This window comes from Nannospalax galili, unplaced genomic scaffold, assembly GCF_000622305.1.
Source record: "Nannospalax galili isolate Female #2095 unplaced genomic scaffold, S.galili_v1.0 scaffold368, whole genome shotgun sequence".
Lineage (NCBI taxonomy): Eukaryota > Metazoa > Chordata > Mammalia > Rodentia > Spalacidae > Nannospalax > Nannospalax galili.
Genome location: NW_008359963.1, coordinates 4832475 through 4856491, shown reverse-complemented (window position 1 = coordinate 4856491; position 24017 = coordinate 4832475). Strand labels below are relative to the sequence as shown.

Below are 24017 nucleotides of genomic sequence, written 5' to 3'. Positions count from 1 at the left end.
CAGAAAACCTGTTTGACTTTCCTTTACCTGACATTCTCCAAGTTGAATGTATAGTAACTTTGTTTTATAAAGTGTCTATTATTCAGATAGATTCCCATAGTTACTTATATTGAAAAATAGTGGCTGGGGTCCTGATGGCTCAGGCAGTAAAGACATGTGCCACCAAGCCTGATGATCTGAGTTGAGTCCTCAGGACCCACATAGTGGAAAAAGGGCACCGACTCCTGCAGGTTGTCTTTTGACCTCCACATCTCTCTCTCTCTCTCTCTCTCTCTCTCTCTCTCTCTCTCTCTCTCTCTCTCTCTCACACACACACACACACGCACGCACGCACGCACGCACGCACACACACACACACACACACACGCACGCACGCACACACACACAGAGATTAGATAGATATAGATACATACATGCACAGCAAGTGTAGAACAGTTCATTTTCAAGACCCCTTCCAGCTTCAGGGAGACATTACTCACTTCTCAACAAACTTTGCTGGCCTGCCCTTCAAAAAACTAAATAAATTAATTAAAACAGTGGATGTAAAAACAACTGGTAATAAGAAAAACAACATTAAGAAACTATGTTGTGTTCAGCACTTTGCTGTTAAGCTCTTTGCTATCATGGGATGCAAATCCTACCTACTGTCAGGTAAAACACTACAGGTATCCCTTTAAATGTCATTTCTCCTCCTTATCAATCACAGTAGTTTTAGTAACAGATGATCAAAAAAATTCCTGGTGTCATGACATGCTCCCTTTGAGATCTTTATGTACACTTTAAAGATGATCTGCCTGCCTGGAGTGCTGGGCTTAAAGGCCTGTGCCACCACACCTGGAAAATTAACACTGTGTTTAAAAGTAGAAAAATAGAGGATGTTTTCTTTGTAATTATTCATGTATTATACATATTAAATGGATTCAATATCTATATGTGTTCCCCCCAAGCTAGAAAATTTATTTTTGAGGAGCTTATTTTTCTTTGTGGACTTAATTTAGACTAGTTAATAAATACTAAAAAATAAATAAATGGTTAATAAATAATAAATTTAAAAGAGTTAATAACTACACATTCACTTACGTTTGTGACTTTTATTTTGACAGTGAAAGAATGCAGCACTACATTAGCAGGACATGCAGATTCATGCCCTCCAGCTACTATTTGATATACCAAAGACAAGACAGTTTGAGTCCATTTTTGCCCCCATCGTTTGTACATTGCCTCTGTGTTTCATAAACTAGGAGGGTCTGAAAAAAAATCTTAGTGTTGATTCAAAGGTCAAGGCTACTGCTTAAAGAATAGGAATCCCTGACTCACTTAAGTGACTGCAAAGTGGTGCCAACAACTGCACTTTAACAGAAAACACTGACATGTGGGGACTTAGGGCCAGTGCAGGCCTGATCGCAAACCTTGTTCTGAGGGTCCTTAATGGAGGATCATAGAGAAGTTCCTGTGTCTTGTTCATGGAGGTGCAGAGTGCTTTTATCTGGCAGAGTCTGCATGGGTCAATGTGAGGAAACACAGGCTTAAGGGTGGGGGTTCACATGATAAGTCAGAAACCAAAACTTGGATGACAAACATTGTCCCTTGCTAGTGGGTAACAAGGCTAGTGTGTGGCCCTGTGTACTGTCCTGTCTGGATGCTAGCTCAGAGGTCTCCTCTGTGGAAGGACGCATATTTATGCGGGGCATTCTCTAACAATCTTTCCTTTGTGAAAGCTTTGAGGCTTAGGAGCATTTTGCGTCCAGGAATATGTATAAACTGCCTTCATAGGGCTCATCCTGGCAGATGTGAAATGCATGGCCTCTCATCACATTTGGTAGCTTCATCGTCTCTAGCACATCATCACTGTATCATACAAGTGTGTGACTTGTAAAGGGTAGTATCATCAGCAAGTTTCTGTCATCCATGATACACAAGTAGCCTGGTTTTCTAAACACTGTAGCTTGTGTAGCATATCCAGTAAAGTATGCGTGCACGTGCATCTCGTGACTGACAGAATTTAGTGAAAGTCATGTTAGAGTTTTGTAGCACATTGCTCAGAAAGTGTAGAGACATTGGTTGTTATGTCCTGCTGTGTGTGGGGACTCATACTTCGGGATGGTCAGTAGTACTCAGTACCTGCCCAGGTACGTCTAGTAGTTCTGCAGAACTTGCTCAGTATGGAGTTCAAGGACCTTTGCCGAGCTGTCAAGCTGGACTCACTCTCTCACTGCTTTCCATCACCTTTATGAGCACATTGTGCTCCTCATTGTTCATGCATCCTATCACTTTACTCTCCCTCCCCAAATCTCAGTTGTTCCTGTCCTTCAAGGATGGCTTGATCACATGGTGCTCATCCAGGAAGCATTTCCAGTGGAGATCATTCTTCTTCATGATTGCCTCCCTTTTCTACCTCTGCTTCTCTGAGTCTGCCCTGCAGTTACCCGTGTGCTGTGTGCTCTCCCGTAGACAGACAGTAAACTCCGTAGGGCAGCGCCTGTGGGACGCTCATTTCTGTGCTCCCCTAGCAGTAAGCACATTTTCTTGCACATAGCAGGTACTCAATAAACTGACTTAAATCAAATGGATTTAGTTGCATTATATACTCATCATGTGTTGATGTTTTTAATCCATGCTTTTCTTTGAACCATTTTAGCATACATTAGACTGATAACTGATAGGGAAATGCCGCTTTCATGCCACTTTGAGTTTCTTCCTCACTCCTGCCCCTCTCAACACAGCCATTCCCCCCTTAGGCTCCAGAAGCCTTGCTCATCTCTGTGTGTGACCAGCCAACATTCAGCGTTTACAGTTAACCGACTCCACAGACTTGAATATTCTGCTATGCTTAAAATAGTCATCCTTTTAGGCATCAGATACAATTTCACATACAAAATAGCTCTTTTATCAATTGCTGCCAGACTCTCCATTTCTTTATTTTATAAAATTTAAAAATACCACGTGTTTATTATCTATTTCTTATTTATATTTTTGGCCTGGTTGAGTTCTTCTTTGTTTGACCCTTGTCTTCAGAGTCCCGTGCACTGGTTAGAAGTCATGGCTGTGTGCAAAATGTACTCATGGTGTACATTAGTTTGCTGAATTAGGGACAAGCGTAATATTAAATTTCATTTTCCCCTCTTTGACTATTTGGGTTCTGTTTAGGATTCAGTTTTTCTTATTTCTTTATATTTGAACAGATAAATATGAAACATCATTAAATACTTATCCAGTTAGCTCTTAATAAATTAAAGGAATATGCCTTGACCAAATTTGATGTAATTTCCAAAATAGAGTTTTCTTTAACTCTAGCCAGCTTATCTCAAAATACTAATTTATGTGTGCCAAAACACACCTTTCAACATTGTAATAAGCCTTCTGTGTAAAACTATAAATTGTATAATTTGATTCTTGTAAACAAAGAAATGTAATGACCAATAGAAAAATCTTCATGGACCTTGACCAAAAAGAAAGAAAGAAGTTATAGTATATTTTCCCGAGAGAATAATTACTTCACACATTTAAGAACAAAAGTTTCATCTCTTTTAGTGTGATTTTCTGAACTAAAGGAATTGTGAAATTACTATTATTTTGACATCTATTAGCAATTTATCTAAATTGGAAATGATCATTGTAAAAATCAAATGTTTTGCCATAGAATAATTTTGATTTATCCGAACATTTATTTCAGATTGTATCTGCTGTACAGTATTGTCATCAAAAATGCATTGTTCACCGAGATCTAAAGGTAAACTGCTAATTTTAAAATAAAACATATTAATTATTAAAATATTTAATAATATGGGTGCTGGGGAGATGGCTCAGTGGTAAGAGCACTTGCTGAGCAAGCTTGAGGATCTAAGTTTGTATTCCCAGCACCCATGTACTAAACAGCCTGGCATGGCTCTGCAGGCCTGTAACCCCAGCACTGTGGGGCAGAGTCGGAGGATGCTGGGAGCTCCCTGGCCAGCCAGCCTCGCCAAAACAGCGAGCTTCAGGCCCAGTGAGCGACTCTGTCTGAGGGGATAAGGTGGCACAGCAGAATGTCCTCCGACCTCCACACAACCTCACAGCATCTCACACACATGCTTATACACACACTTAAAAATTATAATAACAGCATCTCAGCCACTAGATGAAGTAGTTTTTGTAGAATCCTCAGAGTAAGTTTGTGAGAAGCACTGTTTTCCGTGAGAAAATGAAAATATGGACATGAAATTTATCTAGAATCAGAGGGTGCTAGATAAATTTCTATTTACTATTAACTACCTTGTTTTACTTTTAATTTATTTTTATTTTATGTGTATGAGTCTTTTTCATGCATATATGTAACTATACCACATGTGTGCAATGCCCACGGAGGTCAGAAGAGTTAGCCACCATGAGGGTGCTGGGAACCGAACCTGGGTCCTCTGCAGGAGCAGCCAGTGCTTTTAACCGCTGAGCCATCCCTATTTTAAATGGATAAATGTAGAACTTCATCCTCACCTAAAAATGCCCAAGGTCCCATTTAGAGAGAATCAAGGTCCAAGCACAAATGCATGCTTTCGGGTATAGAAACTAGTGTCCTTTCCAGCAGTAAAGCTGTGAGCAGTTTTAGATATGCTTGTGAGCATTAAATGCATATGATGAGTATAAATTCATATACTTTGGGGTAAAAAACACATGGTGGCCAAGGAATGGTTATGGTCAGTAAGTTTAAGAAGAAGGTGGACAGTCCCTGGGCTGAGTGTGCCAGTCCTTTCCTGGGTCCCCACTCCAGACCTGATATGGACTGTTCTGCCCTAGACTTCTAGTTTTCTTTTTTCACATTTCTCATTGCCGTCATCAGTTTCTAGCACCAAATTGTTGCATTTAACTATACCGTCCTAAACGGTAGCCAAAACTAATCCTGTATTTTTATTCCATGTTTCCAGCTTTCTACTGTTACAAATGTTTCTGTGTCAGATCCTTTCTCAAATGTTTTAAGGGGAAATCCAGTTCCACAAAGAAAAAGGACTGTTGCCCTACTTCTGTTTGATTCATAGTGTCACATCTCATTTTTACATTAAAAATATGCCCCAAAAAATCGTGTTCAGCAACTATATGTTCAGTCTGGTCCAGTGGAAAGAGTTCCCATGATTCCTGGAAGGAGACCTCAGAGCCACATACAGCTAGCTCTCTTCTTGACAGTGTGGCTACTTTGATCTCCATCCAGACTAGTCTAGAGAAACTGAGAAAGGTCACTTCACTCCCATATAGCTGAAGTCTCTTCTGAGGCATTGTGGGTACTTTAATCTCCATCCAGACTCTTCTAGAGAAACAGAAAGTTTACCTCACTCACAAACGGCCCAAAAGACTTAAGCCTTTATGTCAGAAAATCATTTTTTATTTACACAGCCCATAAATGACGATTTAATATGATGGTCCAAAATTTGTTTTTATAGTATCTCTATCCTCAGTGATACCACTTTGGTTTGTTGGTTGATTGGTTTCTTTTTTGTTTTTCTTGGGAATGGTTTAAGGAGTTACTTTTGTTTTGTTTTTGTTTTTATTAGGTCTGAGGTTTTCTGAGATGAGGTCTCACATGTCACTAGCCCAGGGTGGGTTAGAAGTTAGAATCTCTTGCCTTGGCCTCCCAGTGCTGAGATGGCAGGCATGTGCCACCACACCCAGCAGTACCACATTTTTTTAATTCCATATTTTGGATATTAGCTCTTGTCCTAGCTATTTTCCTGTGCTATGACAAAAATACCTTCTCAAAAGCAACTTAAGGAACAAAGGGTTTATTCTGTCTCAGAGCTCAAGGTACAGTCCATCATAGTGGGGAAGTCAAGTAGGTAGGAGCTTGAAGCTGGTCCCATCTATCCACAGTCAGGAAGCAAAGAGAGATGAAGCTGCTGCTCAGCTCCCTTTACCCACCGTGCAGTCCACGAGAGAGCGCTGTCTCCCACAGTGGGCAGGTCTTCCCACCTCCTTTCATTCAATCAAGGTAATCCCCACAGGCACGCCCAAGTTGTCTCCCAGGTGACTCTAGATTTTTTTCAAGTTGACCCTTAACACTGACCATCTTTTTAAAACAGTGAAAACAAACGTCCTAAGCTAGCATACCATGATGGTTGGTCGGTGAACAGGGAGACACATGTAAGGGACAGTGTGCCTGGCTCTGGTGACTGCAGACCCTCCAGTGACAGAGCACAACAGATTCCTCCGATTTTCATTTTGACCAAATTTTACTCCAGTTTAGAATCTGAGAAAACACATCTACAAACTGACCTACTAGTGTGTTTATTCATCGGTTTAAACATGGAATTTTAAACAGATATTCACAAAAGCAAGTATGTATTGAGTTGCTTGCATTTATAGAAGACACAAATTTTTGTCTTTGGGTGATTCTATTTTAGAATTTTAGAAATCTAGCCTCTCCAAACAGGGAAGCAAAATTCTCTGCTTTCTACAGAGCACAGTCCAGGAAAGAATCTAGTTTTAGAACATCAAACCTTGCTGAAAATAAAATCTCATGGAAGCCATGTTGTTCCGTTTATCTCCTTTCACTTAGCAGCACTTTGTTGAGGAAGCCTTCTGTAGGAGAGGACGGAGGAGTGATAAACCCCAAGCCCCAAATGCCAGTCATTTTAGACACCCTGGGGGCTGGCCTCAGCTTCGATGTCCTGTTAAAACAGAGCAGTTTGGTCTAATCTTGGTTTAAGACAAGGAGAAGTAGGGGTTTTCCACTTGTATTCTTTAGAATAGGTCCTATTTAGGTAGACTTACAAGATGCTTCTCATCATAAAGTGGAAAAAAGGGGCGGGGTGGGGGCTAAATAAGCTTTCTTAAGTAGTTGCCTGTGAGCTTTCCTTTCTAGTGCTAAAATTTAGTCTTGCAAGTGTCATTTTCAGCATTTACGCATTGAAGTGCCGTCCTGGGCTTCGGGATTTGATGTTGCATTCTAAAATGAGGCGGGACGTAGGAGAGCTTAGAGTCTGAAGCAGATACGAAGACACTTTGATTCCGTGTTCGCTTTTTACATTGTCCTTTTTATTACTTTCCTCTCAGGCTGAAAACCTCCTCCTTGATGCTGACATGAATATTAAAATTGCTGACTTTGGTTTTAGTAATGAATTCACAGTTGGGAACAAATTGGACACATTTTGTGGAAGCCCACCTTACGCTGCCCCAGAGCTCTTCCAAGGAAAGAAATATGATGGGCCGGAAGTGGATGTGTGGAGTCTCGGCGTCATCCTCTACACGCTGGTCAGTGGCTCCCTGCCTTTCGATGGCCAGAATCTAAAGGTATTGCCCACATTTGGTGATGATGATTTTACCCCTGGTGCCATAATCGCAGACGTTCATCCTAAGTGCACACTTGATTTCTCAAAGGAACTGCGGGAGCGAGTGCTACGGGGGAAGTACCGCATTCCCTTCTACATGTCCACAGACTGTGAGAACCTTCTGAAGAAGTTGTTAGTGCTGAATCCCATAAAGAGGGGCAGCCTGGAGGTAAGCGAGCTCTCAGACACTCCACAGAGTCAGCAGTCAGACCGTCTAGAAGCTGGAGAAGGCCAGCTCCCCTGTGTTTTCCTGGAAAAATTGCGGTATCAACCATCTTGCCTCTCCTTTAGTGGCGGGAAAGTGAGGTATCTTTATTCAAAATCTGTCACAGTAGATTTCTCTGGATTTATTTCTTCTTGTTTCTTTAATTATTAAAAATGATACCAAAATAGAGATAAAGTTGACTTTTAATTGAAAAAAGAGGAAAAACATAGCTTGTGTCAGAAACTACTTGGCCCCTAACAAAACCTTTGATGTTAGTAGAGACTCACCAGATTGTTCAAGGTTGAAAAGTAATCCAGTAAATTCTTCACTGTATCTGAAACAGTCTGATATCATGAGTACAGAAACCTTTCAAATATGTAAAAAGAACATATTGTGACAGGTGTTTTCATTGACCCACCACTGTGTTGCCTGTGTATGTTCTCTGTGTGCAATTGTGCATGTGCTAAGTGTGTTACAGAACCTGCCAAGGTTTGTGTAACTGAGATGTGCAGTCGTTTCTCCTCCTTACGCTGTAACTAAGATAACTTACAGTTCTTAAGCTTTTTGCCAATCTGTTTTTAGGAATGGAACTTTTAAGTTTACTAAGATAATTTCAGTGAGTCACAATGCATCACATGAACTTTTAAAACCTTGTATTTACTTGAATTAGAAGGGCAGAAATTTCAGAGAATTAGCCTCCTGTGTACTTTGTAGTATAGCAGTGGAACTTACTGGTCTGGCAGCCACACATTAGGAGGAAGCCCCCAGGGAGCCGCCCTGTGTACTGAGTGCTCGAGTGCCTGTGTTAGTTATAAACTCAGCTACCTAGGAGGCTGAACATCGCCTGTTCACGACCAGCCTCCGCCACTTAATGAGAGCCTGTAGCTCAGTGGGAGAGCCCTTGCCCAGCACATGCAGAGTCCTAGTTCAGTCCCCAACAACATAAAGTACCACAGATTAAAGTATTACAGTTCTAGTTTGTTGAGTTAAATTCAAAAGCCAAATTATTAATAAATAATTTTTTTAAAAAGGGGGCACTGGGGAGATGGCTCAGCAGTTAAGAGCACTGGCTGCCCTTGCAGAGGACCCAGGTTTGGTTCCCGGCACCCACATGGCCACTAACAACCATCTGTAACTCCGGTTCCAGGGGATCTGATGCCTTTTTCTGACCTCCATGGGCATTGCATGTCATGAGTGCTCTTACATGCATGCAGGTAATACACTTACACACATAAAATAAAAATATATATATATAACTTAAAAAAAGAAAAGCCAAATTATTATTACTCAAACATTCGATCTTACACCAGTGAAGCTCAATATCTTACATAATTTAATATACAGTAATAATAAATGATCAGACTTGTTATAAATGCTCAGTCTTCAGACGCTCCAGTTCTAAGTGTTTCAACCACAGAGCCATGAGTTCATGCTGGGAATATCTCACAGTACAGAATTGACTCAGCAGAGGCTGCTCACAACTCCCTGAATGACACTCCAGAAAAACTGGACACCATTTTTTAAAGGAAGAATTTTTTTTTAATTTTTACAAAAACTTTATTGAGAATTTCATACATGTATACAAGGTGTTTTGATCAAATCCATGCCCACTCCCTCTCCTCCAACATTCCCCCCTCTGAAGAGGTGACCCTAAAATCTTTTAAGGATTAGATACAAGCTCCCAAATACTTTTGACATTTTTGGCCTAGGAACAGAGTATGTTGCTAACAGGCCAAGGACATTTTGACTTTTAGCCCAGAAACTGGCTGCATTTCTTTGGGGTCTTTTTACCCTAACTGCCTAGCCAATTCCTACCTTCTATTCTTATCGCACCATCCTCTGAAGGGGTTGCCCAAATTGCTGATGGGGAATAGGGGCACAGACCACTCTGGCTTCTTCCATGCTAAACAGGGACACAGGGTGAGGCAATTGGGGTACCCCTTCAGTGGGTCTATTTAAAAGCTTCCCAAATTGCATAACTCTTGTCTCCAAGGGGTAAAAAAAAAGTCCTTGAATCCTGAATAGGAGATGTGAAGGAGAAGTAAAGGCAAGAGTATTAATTAGCATTACAAGTTCTAGACAGGGAACTAGAAAAAAGTCAGAACAGGGCACTTTTCAAATGTTCATATAAGAGTCCATTGGAGTTTCTTCTTGACGAGGGCTTCCAAAAGCATCCCTCTATTGGGTTCTTAAAGGAAGAATTTCTTAAAACGAGCCTTAATTAACTCCCTTTGTGGCAGGGGCTATGGGAGGGGCCAGTGGGGAAGGAGGTACAAAGATGATTAAGATGTTCTGTATGAAAATACAAAAAAATTCAATAAAAACTTTATAAAAACAACCAAAGATAAATAAGTAAAACTAATAAATTTTTTTTAAAAAAAGAATTAACTCCCCTTGAAATATCAGTGATTTCAACAATTGAATGGTCTTCGTTTTTATTTTATACTGGCTTTATCATCAGCTTGACAATGGGAAGAAAATCTGTAAACTGTTTGAAACAGCTGTTTTCAAAACATTCCTCTCAGATGTGTCTCTATATACTCTGGTACCAACTCCTTATCTGGTGTATGCTTTGCAAATATTGGACCTTGCCCCCCCCCCCCCCCCCCCCCCCCCGCCCCCGCTTGTTTGTCTTTAACAGCCCAGGGCCACCTGCTGTTCTATACCCTCAGGTTGTCATTCACACCAATACCTGTTTCACCCAGACTTTTACCTAATTTCTGATTCTGAACTTAATTTCAACTACTGCCCCTCGTCTTGTTCTCTGAGTTACCAATATTGACTAGCCTAGATTTCCAGCCCCCAAGATCTCTTCTTTCCTAATATTTTATTAAGTTGTGATTTTAAAATACAGACATGAAGTGAGCATGGTAGCACATGCCTTTAATCCCAGCACTCGGGAGGCAGAGGCAGGAGGATCTGTATGAGGAGGCCAGCCTGGTCTACATAGTGAGTTCCAGGCCAGATGGGGCTACAGGGAGACCCTATCACAAAAAAAGCAAACAAACAAACAAACAAAAACAAATTTAAAATACAGGCATGTACTTGGTAAAAGATCAGAAAGAAATGAATCTTTGTATAAATCTTAAATATAAAAATAAAAATATGAAGCAAAAGTTAAAGACAGTAGGCACTCCTGCTAGGGAAGAGTGGTTATTCTGAGCCCTTAGCATTGGTGACTGTGCAATAATCGTCACAGTTTTTATGAGATAGTGTGTCCTAGAGTCCCACACCTCCTGGTGGACTGTTACTCAAGGTAGACACAGAAACTTTATTTGAAAGTAGCACATGATTCTTGGCATGATTCTTATTGAGTGAACCAATACATTTCCCATTTCCTAAGGTGGTTGAATATTGTGATTTGCCAAACATAACATAGAATTTATTTCCTAGCAAATAATGAAAGACCGGTGGATGAATGTTGGTCATGAAGAAGAAGAACTAAAGCCTTATTCTGAGCCTGAACTCGATTTTAATGATACCAAAAGGATAGGTAAGTATTTAAACACTGTAAGAGGTGCCACGTGGGCTGCAAGTAAGAGTTCTTTAGCCTGCCAGAATAGTGTTTAAATATATACATATGGGTGGGGGCTGGAGAGATGACTCAGCAGGTAAGAACATTGACTGTTCTTGGAGAAGATCAGTTTCAATTCCCAGCACCAACATGGCGGCTGACAACTGTCTGTAACTCCAGTTCCAGGGATCCAGTTCCCTCTTCTGTCCTCTGCGGCCACTGCATGACACAGGTGCAGTTGCATGCAGGCATAACACTCATACACATAAAATAAAAATAAGGTTTTTTAAAAAATATATACCTATGGACCAATTTATATTTAAAAATGCTCTGTCGTGTTAATGATAACATTAGACATTAAAATATTCAAGTTTCATAGTTTTTTCTTATGTATATTATGGTCCAGTTCAGTTTTTGACAATTGTAGCATAAAAATAACATAGATAGGGGCCAGACAGATGGCTCAGTGCATTGACTGTTCTTGCAGAGGACCCAGGTTTGATTCTCAGCACCCACATGTGGCTAACAGCCATAGCCATAATTCCAGTTCCTCCTGCCCTCTTCTGACTTCTGTGGTCTTTGCACAACACAGGAGCACTTATTAACATGCAGGCAATACACTCATACGCATAGAACTAATAAATAAAATAATAAAATAATGTAGATAAACATATCAGCAAACATACATGTTTTTTCCCAGATGTTCAGGAGCACTGGATTAAAGGGTTGGACACTGTGTCCCTCCCTTTGTGCTGTCTACTTTATCATGTCCACCCTCAGCCGGTACTCTGCTGCCCACTTGTTCACTTTGCTTCTTTGCCCCTACCCAAAGCCATCAGAAGCCCACCAGTCATCTCAACTGGGCTCCTTTCCAGCTGGTGGGAAGTGTGTCAGGGGAGCACTAAGAGCTGGATAGCAACAGCTGTGGGAGACGGCTTCCTTAGAAGAACTGTACTGCAGAGGAGACGGGAAGTGGAGGTTCTTGAGTTGAGAGGCCTCTCCATGAGTAGCTGAGGATGTGCCGAGAGACAGCACAGAGAGAGAGAAAGGAAGGGCTTTGTGAGGGGGAGTCAGAGACCAGTAGTCCCTGACTTGACAGAGGAGGTTAGCTCAGAAGTGAATGTATCAAGCCCTTAACACAAGAATTCTGCATGAAAAATTATAAATGTAGAGTATCTATAACCATATACTATCTGCAGGCTAATAACCAGAAGTTCTTTAGTTTGAAATACATTTTAATTGTTTAAGAATTAGTTTCCCTAGCAGTATTGGCAAACAATACATTTTTGATGATCATTTACTAAAATAGATGCATTTTTCAGAAATTTTTCTGTTTTTCTAGACATCATGGTCACCATGGGTTTTGCACGAGATGAAATCAATGATGCCTTAGTAAGCCAGAAATATGATGAAGTTATGGCTACTTACATTCTTCTAGGCCGAAAGCCACCTGAAGTAAGTTTTTCAACCTTTTTAGATGAAAGCGAATTAATTCTCCATTTAAATGGATAAAGGTATGTTAGCAAATGCATTTTCATCTTTGAGGTATCAACAGTACAGGCCAGGTGTGGTAGCACATGCCTTTAATCCCAGCATTCGGGAGGCAGAGGCAGGAGGATCTCAGTGAGTTTGAGGCCAGCCTGGTTCACACAGTGAATTCTAGGCCAGCCAGGGCTGCATAATGAGACCCTGTCTCAAAAATAAAATCAAATAAAAGTAAAGATCCTAATAGTCTTACTTATTAGAATTCAGTAATCAAAGTGCTAATTTATATGCTAATTTCATTTATGGGTATGAGAGATGTTAGGGAAGAACAGGCCCTGCCCTGCTTGATTCCCAGCAGCTCCACCCACAGGCTTGACTTTTGGGAATGATGTCTCCTGACTTGTGCAGTGCACGCCTTTATAGCCAGGTATAGTGGTCCTGCCAAAGGCAGCATGGTTGTTCTGAGTCACCCAGAACAGGAAGCATGTAAGGCAGTAGGTACATTGGAAATGACTCAGGTAAATGAACCTGGAAAAGGCTATTCATGGTGCTCATGCCTGTGAGTGCCCAGCAGCTTCCATGCACTCAGCCGGGACCTGTCATGGCCAGGAGAGATCCATGGTAAGGATCCATGGCAGGTATGGTGAGCCTACAAGTAACTGATCCTTTGAGAAAGCAGTTTAGGAAGGATACGCTAAAATCAGAACAGAGGCCAGAGCCTTGACAGTAGGTTGAAAATTAGACATCTATAGGGGCATTTTGTAGAAAAGGCTATAGTTATTTACTACTGAATATTAAGTATTGAGCACAGTCATACATTCCAGATAACACTTATTGAACCTGCATTGTATCAGAATTATGATACATCCATGAATGGAAAAACCAAAAAGTCTGTCCTGTCCCGGAGCCCTCACTGTAGAGCTAAGGAGCCAGTGGCATGGGATGTTGTGGTGTGGGCTGCAGATACTATGGGAGCTTATGGGAAAGCAGGTATCTGTGTACCTGTGGCGATGTTGTGGTGTGGGCTGCAGATACTATGGGAGCTTATGGGAAAGCAGGTACTTGTGGCAGGCTAGGGTGAGATCCACCAAGGTGGTCTGTGACATGCAACACATAAAGTTAGTGGTATTGGTGACCAGTGGGAAGATGGGATAAGACCTCTGATTCCCAGCATGAATACCTGGATGTGTAAGATGTGCTCTTGCTATTTATCCCCAGCTGGCCTGGGGCCCTCTATATAGACCAGGCTAGCCTTGAACTCACAGAGGTCTTTCTGCCCCTTCTTCTGAGTGCTTGGATTAAAGGCATCCTCCATGCCCAGCTGAACTGAAGATTCTTGTTGGGTGGTACTTCTAGTAGATGTGGATGTGAAAATCTGGATTTGGGGGAAAGGATTTGAATGAGGTTAAGATTTGAGAGTGCCTGTATTAAAATCCACCCACCCAGGGCTCAGGGATCATTGCAGAAGAGGGAGTGAAAAGATTTTAAGAGCCAAGGAGGAAGTGCATGACCATATGGAAATAGAGTCCTCTAGGATCCTGGGGACCCTTCTCATGAATCTACAGCAATGGTGTCATCATACACAAGACCCATGCAAACTCAAGCAGACAAAAACCCAGCACAGAAATGTGGAAATGGGCAGCAGACCCCAATCTTAAAGAATTATTGGCAGCTAATTACTCCTGAGTGAGGAAGAGCTGATCTTCTAAAAGGAAAGGGCTCTAGATAGGCTGACTAGACCTCAGTGGATGAACTTGCACTGAGGGACATCTGGGGACACTAAGTTGACATGATGGGCCTTAACAAAAAGAGAGAAAGTATGAATTCCAGTGGGGAGTGGGGGGCTAAAGGAGGGGACTCAATGGGGAAGGAGGGATAAACATTAAGATGTTCTATATGAAATACACAAAAATTCAATAAGTTTTTTTTTTAAGATTTGCTATCACAGGAACACCTGCTGCACATTGTGACATGTCAGGAACTGCTGTAAAGACTCCATCAGTGTTAGTTCTAACTGATCCTCCTTGGATATCCAGTGACCTCTGGGCACTTTCACTTACTAATTTAAATGCAGAGGAAGCAATGCTTTCATTTGCAAGCATACAGCCAAGCCCAGGTGCATGTTGGGATCAGGTGCGAACTATATTGTACATAAACTGCATCGGCTAAGTGGAGTCAGGCTCTCTGCCCTCCACCACCCAGCAGAGCTGCCAACTATACCTCATTTCTGGACCTCTGTTTCCTCATCTATAAAATGTGGATAATAATGCTTACCTCCTAGGGTCATTGAATGGTTGAGTAAGTTACTACTTGTAGCTCTCAGAATAGCTGCTGACGGATTTCTCTGCTCTTAATTCTGCTGCTGTAATTACAGCAGCGGTACTTGTCGCTGATGTGCTTGTTACCTATTGCCAAAGATCGAGCCAACAGTCTCCAGCAGCACAGCCTTTAGCATGGTCAGTGCTAAGGAAATACAGTGTCCTGGTCAAAGCCAGCAAACCAAATGTTTTGATTAATGTGGAAGAAACACACAAAACGCTTTTTCTGAACTTAGGTCAGGGTTTAAATATGGTTATTTTTAGTAGTTTATGTACATGCGTGTATACATACGTGTGTGTTTAAATTTTTAAATTTTATCCTGAATTTGAATCCCAGTGACATCCTTGACCTCAGTTTTTCCATCTAGAAAATGGGGATTAATACATCACAGGCTTGTGGCAGTGATTAAGCCAAATAGCACCTAGGACTGTGTGGACTGTGCTCACTGTGGTACTGTGTGGCTGTTACTTGATGTTTTGACTAAACCAAGGATTTGTGCTTAATAACAGATCATAAGTGCTCATGGGAGCAACCTCATCCCAGTTCCCGCCCTTCCATCTTTCCTCCTTGAAGCCTGGCCTTTAGTTCTGAGTGCTCCATGTATATCTTTGAATCATCTTGTTTGCACACTTTTGTGTTTTAAGATCCTGGTGCTGTCTTCTCAGTTTGAAGGTGGTGAGTCTCTGTCCAGTGGAAACTTGTGCCAGCGGTCCCGGCCCAGCAGTGACCTAAACAACAGCACTCTGCAGTCCCCTGCGCATCTGAAGGCCCAGCGGAGCATCTCTGTCAACCAGAAGCAGCGGCGCTTCAGCGATCATGGTGGGGAGCAAGTCTAACACATGAGGACAGGCTGGTTCCACCCCAGGCTGTGTGGTGCATGACACACTCACACCTCCCTGTGCTCCTGACATATCTCAGCCTTACATCACTGGATGATGAATAGGATCTCTTTTGCAGGAACATAACCTAGTCTTTATAATTGATTTAACCTTACTTTAGAACATAAAGCATGCAAATATAGGTATTTTAACGTAGAGGGTTTTGTGTGAGAATATGTCAGCTGTTTTTTCAATAACCATGCTATTTTTAAAATTACAGTTGGTCCCTCCATCCCCCCTGCTGTATCATACACCAAAAGGCCTCAGGCTAACAGCGTGGAAAGCGAACAGAAGGAGGAATGGGACAAAGATGCCACCCGCAGAACTGGTAGCACCACCGCAGGGTCACAGCGTGAGATGACAGCCAGCCCTCTGGTGGGTCCAGAAAGGAAGAAGTCTTCAACGGCTCCAAGTGTGAGTCAGAGTTCTCTTCCACAGCTTGTTGGACCCATTACAGTTTTTGTAAAGTCTTTGTCTTTTCTTTTTAAATGTTTCTATGTGGATTGTAACATGAAGAACTTGAAAAAGGGACCAAGCTTCTCAGGAACATACTGAAGAAAATAAGGCGAACAGCTCTGTTTGTTGTTTTCATGGCGTTGTTGTCGTTGTTTTGAGATAGGGTCTCACTCTGTGGTCCAGCCTGGCTCAGAACTCACAGCAACAGCAGTCCTCCACCTCAGCATCTGAAGTGTGGGGATTATAGACATAGCCAGGCCCAGCTACCATTCTTAGAACAGTGCATGGCCTCACTTCCGAGTGGTTCATTAGCCCCCTGCTTTGCTTTCCCTGCTCGTAATATTTGTTTAATGTTATACTGGTACATTTAATCTTATGTTTACAAGTAAACTGTTCGTTGAGGACAGACTTGGTTAATAACTTTTCAAGGTGCCTCCCATTAGGTCCCTTAAAATGGCACACTCTAGAAATTATGTCCGGAGCTACAGTAGAAACTACAGTGCTATCCTGTAAGATGGCAGGAAAGAGGAAACAAAGACACTGAAGGATAGAATAAGGTGGGTAATTCGACAGCTGGGGTTTGGAGTGAAATGAGGGGAGTAGGTGTCTAAAGGAATGATAACACAGAGAGAGAGAAGACCCAGACTAGCAAAGAGAAGCCGGAGAGAAAGTGTGCTCCTGGGTTCAGTAGAGTGGGAAGTGTAAACACCAAAACAAAAGATGTTTTTAACAATTTCAGTGGGAGAGCAGGGGAGCTCAGAAGGAGCACGCTTAGGTTGGTAAAGTCTCGCCAGCAGTGTGTGTGCCAGAAAACGGATAGATGGCAGCAGTAGTCGAAACTGTTGGAGGGGAAAGAAGCCTAGAATTTTATATCTAGCCAAATTGCCATTTAAATACAAAATATGATAAACCATATTCTTGGGCATAAAGTCTGTCAGCTATTTGGCAGCACAGTGACTACTTAAAAACACTGTATCATTTAAGAAAGCATTCTTAGAGGGACAGATGAGCCCAGAGCATTGCTATGACATGTATGGAAGTAGAAAGGAATCAGCTTAGTAAGGGCCAGTGAGTTAGCTCATTGGGTAAGGGCACTTGCCACCAAGCCTGACAACCTGAGTTCAGTCCCCAGCACTCACATTGTAGAAGAGACCTGGCTCCCACAGCTTGATGTCTGACCGCCACACATACACCCATACACATATACACAGGTGTGCACACACTACATGCATACATGCCACACACATACAAGCAAATAAATAAATTCAATAAAAACCTTTAAGAAATTCACTTCTTAAAATATACATGTAGAAGCCAGGCGTGCTGGTACACACCTTTAATCCCAGCACTTGGGAGGCAGAGGCAGGTGGATCTTTGTGAATTTGAGGCCAACCTCGTCTACATAGTGAGTTCTAGGGCAGTTGGGGCTACAGAGAGACCTCGTCTCAAAAAGACCCCCCCTCCAACAAAAAATGCATGTAGTGGTGCTAGAGAGGTGGTTCAACAGAGGACCTGAGTTCAGGTCCAGACTCACAGTAGGCAGCTCACAGCTGCCTGTAACTCCAGCTTCGGGGGATTCAAGACCATCTTTTGGCCTGCACAGGCATTTGTCCTCATGTGCACATAGGCACGCACACATATACATAATTAAAAATAAAAATCTTTTTTTAAAGTGTGCATGTAGCAACATACATACAAAGTATTGGACAGTCACAGCCAAAATTCTGGATGGTGTCCAGGGACTAGGAATAGGGGTAGAGATTAGAATACACATGTCTTGTTCAGCAGATGATTGGAGTAAAATTTAAAAACCAATAGTGATAAGCACACGTGAATCCAGGAACCTAAGGCAGGTGAATAGTATGAAAATAAAACTAGATTATGGCTTTTAAGTCAGTGGGGGGAGGAGAGAACCCATGAACTCATGGATGAAGAAAAGGGGAAGGTACTTTAATCAGAAAACTGGAAGTGACATACCAGAACCCAACACACCTGGGTCACAAGTGGGTCAGAGTCTCTGGTGCCACCGTTCTGTTTGGGTCACTGAAATCACGCCTTTTTGAATATGTGACCAGATTATTACCTCCTGCTCTCAGAGGTACATGTGCACACCTCTTCAGGTATGGGGGGTCGCTGCTTACTCCCCACCTGATCTCCTTGGAAAGGATTGTTTAAAAGGTTCAGTTTTTAAAGTACTTATTCTAGGCCTCATTTCCTTGTCAGTTGGAGAACAGTTTCAGAGGTCAGTGCCCCACACAGCGGAAAGAAACAGACTGGTCTGGTGCTTCTTACCACTCCACATTACCTGTCACTCCACTCAGCGAGGACTTCCTCTGCATAGCCACACTCAGCCTTGCACTGTCCTTATACACTGCTCAGACCTAATCCCATTGCCACAGATTGTGCAAGTGCTGCCTCCTGACCAGAACCTCCTGGGCCTGGCAGTGCCCATCTCACAAGCCTTTCCCGTTGCTGTGACCCACTCAGTTCTTGGCCTGATGCTGCCTTGCTGGGTTACTGTCTCCCTGTACGGTCCGCTGTGTACTGGCCCAGGAGCTTCCTCGGGATCAGTGGGGATGAGGTGAACAGTGAGTGTTCAGACTATATGTATTTGCTTAAAGAAGGCGAAAATTTAAGACATTAAATTCAAAGTAATTATGCCATATTAGTTAACATTATTTTTAAAAACTACAAGCCAAAAATTCTGCCAAAATGTCCAGCCTTCCCTCTCCTGTCCATTACTTGCCAATCTGAACCTGTAATTAGTGCTAATGATTTGGGCAGACTCTGTAGGTTCTTCTTTGCTAGAAAAAACATAAATGAACATACAGGTCAATACTGTGTCTGTTACAGTTTAGGCTTTGTCACTTAAGGTGGTATAGGGTTACCTAGGACTGGAACATGCAGATCTGTGTAATAGCAAAATGTCTTCACTCAGGATCGACAGGCAAATGCATCATAAGTGTGATGTGCACCCTGTAGATGTGATAAGCATCCTGTCGGTAGGTGTGATGTGCATCCTGTCGGTAGGTGTGATGTGCATCCTGTAGGTGTGATGTGCATCCTGTAGGTGTGATGCGCTCCCTGTACCTGTGACGTGCGCACTGTAGAATTCTGTTACTTCTTCTCTAAGATTTTGTTGTGTGTGTGAGTGTGTTTCTATGTATGCCACATATGTGTGGGTACCCTCAGAGACCAGAGAATGGTGTTGAATTCTCAGGAACTGGAGTCACAAGCCATTGTGAGCTACCTGGTGTGAGTGCTGGGAATTGAGCCTGGGCCCTCCAGGAGAGCAGAAGAGCTCTGAACAGCTGAGCTATCTCTCCAGCCCTCCTCCTTTAAATGTTTTTTCAATAGTTGGCTCTGGGCCCATCTAGCTGTGCTTTTTTCAGTCTTGGCTACACAAACAGGCATGGTGACCCTCGGTCGGTGTCACTCACTGTCGTCGTCGGGGCAGGTCTATCCTCACTGTCACACAGCGCACCTGAGCACCACCCTGATGTGTTCTAATGTACATCACTGGCAGGCTATGTCCTTGTAAGACATTTAAGTTTTTGATAAATGCTACCAGAGTAATTTTCCAAATGGTGAGATAATCTGAAGTACTTATTTTCCCACAAGTTCATCAACAACTACATGCATCCATCTTTACATTTTTCCCAGTCTGAAAAAAAAAAAAAAAAAAAAAAAAAAAAAAAAAAAAAAAAAAAAAAAAGTATGCTTTTATTTCTGGTTCGAGATCCCGACTACTGTTGGTAGTATCTGCCGAGTTCCCCAAAGCCCAGAATGCTTGCTGTCTGTCTTACAGAAAAAGTTGGCTAACGCCTACATTAAAGCCAAAATGCCAGCTTTTTTTTCTCTTTTCTTCTGGGATGTAGTCTTACGCTGTAGCCCAGGCTGTCCTCCAACTCAGGATCCCCTGCCTCTACCTCTTAAGTGCTAGGATGACAAACCCATGCCACCATGCCCAGCTTATCCCTTTTCATTGAGATGATTTCTTGGGTAGAAAGAACTAGAGTGTGAATGAATGTCTTTTACTAGCAACTCTTATTTGTCAGTAAATGGAGTATTGTGAAAAACATCTATGCCCTCAGAGGACACGGCCTGGCTCCTTACTTCCTAACATTCCTCAGCAGTTCAGTGATAGTTTAATTGAACATTTCATGTTAATCAAATTAAAGCTTATTTTAGTAATAAAAGCTCTTGTTGGGACTAGAGAGATGGTTCAGAAGTTAAGAGCACTGGCTGCTCTTGTAGAAGACCTGGATTCAGTTCCCAGCACCAACATGGTAGCTACCAGCCGTCCATAACTCCAGTTCCAGAGGATCTGATGCCTTCTTCTGACCTCCTCGGGCATTGCATGGCACAGATGCACCTACCTACATGCAGGCAATATACTGATACACATAAAATAAAAACAACAATAAAATATTTAAAGGAAATAAAAGCTCTTGCATACGAATGTGACTCTTGTTTGACACAAGTCTAATATGATGTTTTAAGAGCAATATTGAGGGGGCTAGAGATTTGGTTCAGTGGTTAAGAGCACTGGCTGCTTTTGAAGAAGACACAGGTTCAGTTCCCAGCACCCACGTGGCCATTAATAATCATCCTGAACTCTCGTTCCACAGGATCTAGTGCTCTCATCTGGCCTCCTTGAGCATTGCAGGCATATGTTATACCTGCATATGTGCAGGCAAATCACTGATACACATAAAATCTTTTTTAATTTTATTTATTTTATTTTATGTGTATGCGTGTATTGCCTGCATGTAGGTAAGTGTGCCTGTGTCATGCAATGCCCGCAGAGGTCGGAAGAGGCTGTCGGGTCTCCTGGGACTGGAGTTATGGACAGTTGTTAAGCTGCCATGTGGGTTGCTGGGATTCAAACCTGGGTCTTGTGCAAGAACAACCAGTGTTCGTAACCGCTGAGCCATCTCTCCAGCCCCCACATAAATTTTTTTTTTAATTAAATATATAGACTGACTGGAGAGGCAGCTCAGGGGGGTTAAGAGCACTTGCGGTTCTTCAGAGGACCCGAGTCAGTTTCTAGCACCCACATGGCGGCTCCATTATCTTTTCCCAGCCTTCTTGGGTACTTCTCACACACACACACACACACACACACACACACACACACACACACACACACCAGTAAACATACAGGCAATCAAATCACTTGTACAAATAAAAATAAATAAATCATTTATATATGTATCAATATTGGTAGGTAATCTTTAAAATTTCCCAGTTGATAAATCCAATGGGAAGAGTCTCAGGTTAAATAATTTAATTTGCTGGTTAATTATCTGAATCACTTGTTTATGTCATTGCTCCTTACCTGCAGTTGTTACATGCTGTGAGGATAGGCCTGTTACTCTTTGTAAGGGAACTTGGGAATCTCTCTGCAGTAAGGCTTAAAACCTATGTTAAAGATGTCCTTTCATAAACCCCTACCCTGTTTCAAAAAGTTCTAAATATTTAGAAGTCAGTGAAAAGCCTAAAACTTTAGCTAAATGCTGAGTTTTGAAAATACAGGTGTGCTCTGTTGGGGTTTTTTTAAGTATATTTTCCATATCATCTTGCATATGAGTAACATGGAGTATACAGTCTATGCTGTGGTCTAAGTGTCTGTGCCCCCAAAGACTCACATGTTGAAATCCTAACCCCAAAGTCAGTGCATTAGAAGGGGCCTTAGGGAACTGATCAGATCAGGAGGGCAGAGCCTTCACTAATAGGATTAATGCCCTCAGAAAAGGCCTGAGGGAGTGAGAGCCTTTGTCCCATCTGCCTTGTGAGATTACAGCACACAGCTGTCTGAAAAGCAGGCCCTCACCAAACTCTGAATCTTGACCTTGGGCTTCCCAACTTCCAGAATCAGAATCTGTTGTTTACAAGCCACCTGCCTATGCCATTTTGTTATAGCAGCTCAAACAGACTCAACTGTCACTCTTCATAACAGAATAACTTCCTGAAAAACAAGGAGAATGCTTCTTTCTGGGCGACTCAAAGATTAAGAATACTATTATGATTATAGTATATGCTTATGTAAAAATTGTGATATTATATAAATACAATTGCTTTGCAGCAAAATAACCTCAAAAAAGTCACTCACAAAGTTGGTTTCTACTTTAGGGAAGTTGTTAAACTAAAGTTCAAGGGGTATGCAAAGGTAACTCCTACCTGTCCCCAAACAGCTGCTAGAGTTTGCATATTTGTACTAGGAAGGCAGCTATAAAAGTCGTTCTGTATGTGAATCTGTGTCTGGTGGACTCTGTAGAACCTGACCTTTACATAACCACAGCCCAGGTTTCCCTGTGAAATTCAACCTAGATGGTCACAGTGGCTCCCACACCCAGGCATCACCAGCATCCAAGGCTGGTAGTGGGTGAGGAGTGAGGACCTGTAAGGACTCACTGGGAGGAGACGCTTTCACCAGCACAAACTGAAAGGAGAGATGGGCCACTGGAAACAGCCAGGAACACTGTAGAGTTCCAGGGAATGTGTGCTAGTGTGATTTCACAAGTTCAGAATTAGATGAGTTGAGTGACTGGCAAAAATTACGAAAATCTCAAAAGCTGCCATTCTTATGTTGGTGCATTGACAGGGTGTTTGCAGCCTGACAGTCATTTTTATGCAGTTCTAACAATTTCTATTCTTATTTCAAGGATTTTTCCCTCTGGATTTTAAATGTCCAGTAAACTTCTAAGCAGTTTAACTTCCTCAGTAGCTTGTAGAAGCAAAGTGGGAAATGGTTTAAATGTTCAAAAATTAGGAATCTTGTCAGTCAGATAAAACATGCTGCATCTGGATGGCTGAGTCCTCTGTAGCCATAAAACTTCTCGGTCACTTGACAGGGACAGATGCTGATGACACTGTAAGTGACAATGAGGTATTAGAATCATGTCTTTCACACTGAAATGCAGATTGCATTTCTCCTTTTTTAAGAACTGTTAGGCCAGTTAATTTCAAAATAGATCTCCCTGTAATCACATCTATTTTCTTTGCCTTTGGTTCACACAAACCAAGTCTTACCTAAAATTGTTTTATTAATCTTACCGTCTTTGGGTACTATTCTTTTATATTTTTAGTTTATGCCTTATAAATAGATGTTTTATTGATAATTTATGTCTTACATAACTGGTGACGAAGCCCATTCCACTGAGGAGCCAGTACTACTGAAAGACTTAAATCCGCACAACAGTGTTGATAGAATTGTTTCCCTTCTACATCTGCCTTAAAGCAAATATCTTTTTTTTAATATTTTACTTAATATTTTTTTAAATTTTATGTATATGTATGTGTTGCCTGCATGTAAGTGCACCCGTGTCGTGCAATGCCCATGGAGGACAGAAGAGGCCATCGGATCACCTGGAACTGGAGTTATGGACAGTTGTTAGCTGCCATGTGGGTGCTGGGATTTGAACCTGGGTCTTCTGCAAGAACAACCAGTGTTCTTAACTGCTGAGCCATCTCTCCAGCCCAAAGAGAGCTGTCGCAGCCATTAAAGGCTCAGGCTCACAACCATAAAAACAAGTATCTTTTAGCTCTCTAGTACTCACTACTAAACAAAGGTAGGTTAATTGTGTATTTTAAAGAATTGGGAAACATCACAACAGACGCCAGAAAGATCCATAACATTATAAGGGAATACTTTAAAAACCTATATGCTACTAAATTTGAAAACCTAAAAGAAAATGGACAGGTATCTAAAGGCATGGGACCCACCAAAACTAAACCAAGAAGAGATTAACAGCTTAAACAGACCCATAAAACAAAAAGAAACTGAAACAGTAATAAAAAACCTTCTGACTAAAAAAGCCCAGGACCAGATGGATTTACAGCAGAATTCTATCAGACATTTAAAG

General features: G+C 41.9%; 1 protein-coding gene across 3 annotated transcripts in view; it reads left to right on the top strand.

Annotated features, from left to right (window-relative positions):
- Mark1 (microtubule affinity regulating kinase 1) overlaps positions 1 to 24017 on the top strand; it is a 134413-nt gene that overhangs the window by 86495 nt on the left and 23901 nt on the right. For all 3 annotated transcript variants that reach the window (XM_008823761.3, XM_008823762.3, XM_029559006.1), the window contains exons 7-13: positions 3674 to 3730; positions 7018 to 7254; positions 7342 to 7461; positions 10891 to 10990; positions 12354 to 12466; positions 15481 to 15634; positions 15914 to 16107. In XM_008823761.3, coding sequence (XP_008821983.1) covers positions 3674 to 3730; positions 7018 to 7254; positions 7342 to 7461; positions 10891 to 10990; positions 12354 to 12466; positions 15481 to 15634; positions 15914 to 16107 — 975 coding nt within the window. The remainder of the gene's footprint in view (positions 1 to 3673; positions 3731 to 7017; positions 7255 to 7341; positions 7462 to 10890; positions 10991 to 12353; positions 12467 to 15480; positions 15635 to 15913; positions 16108 to 24017) is intronic.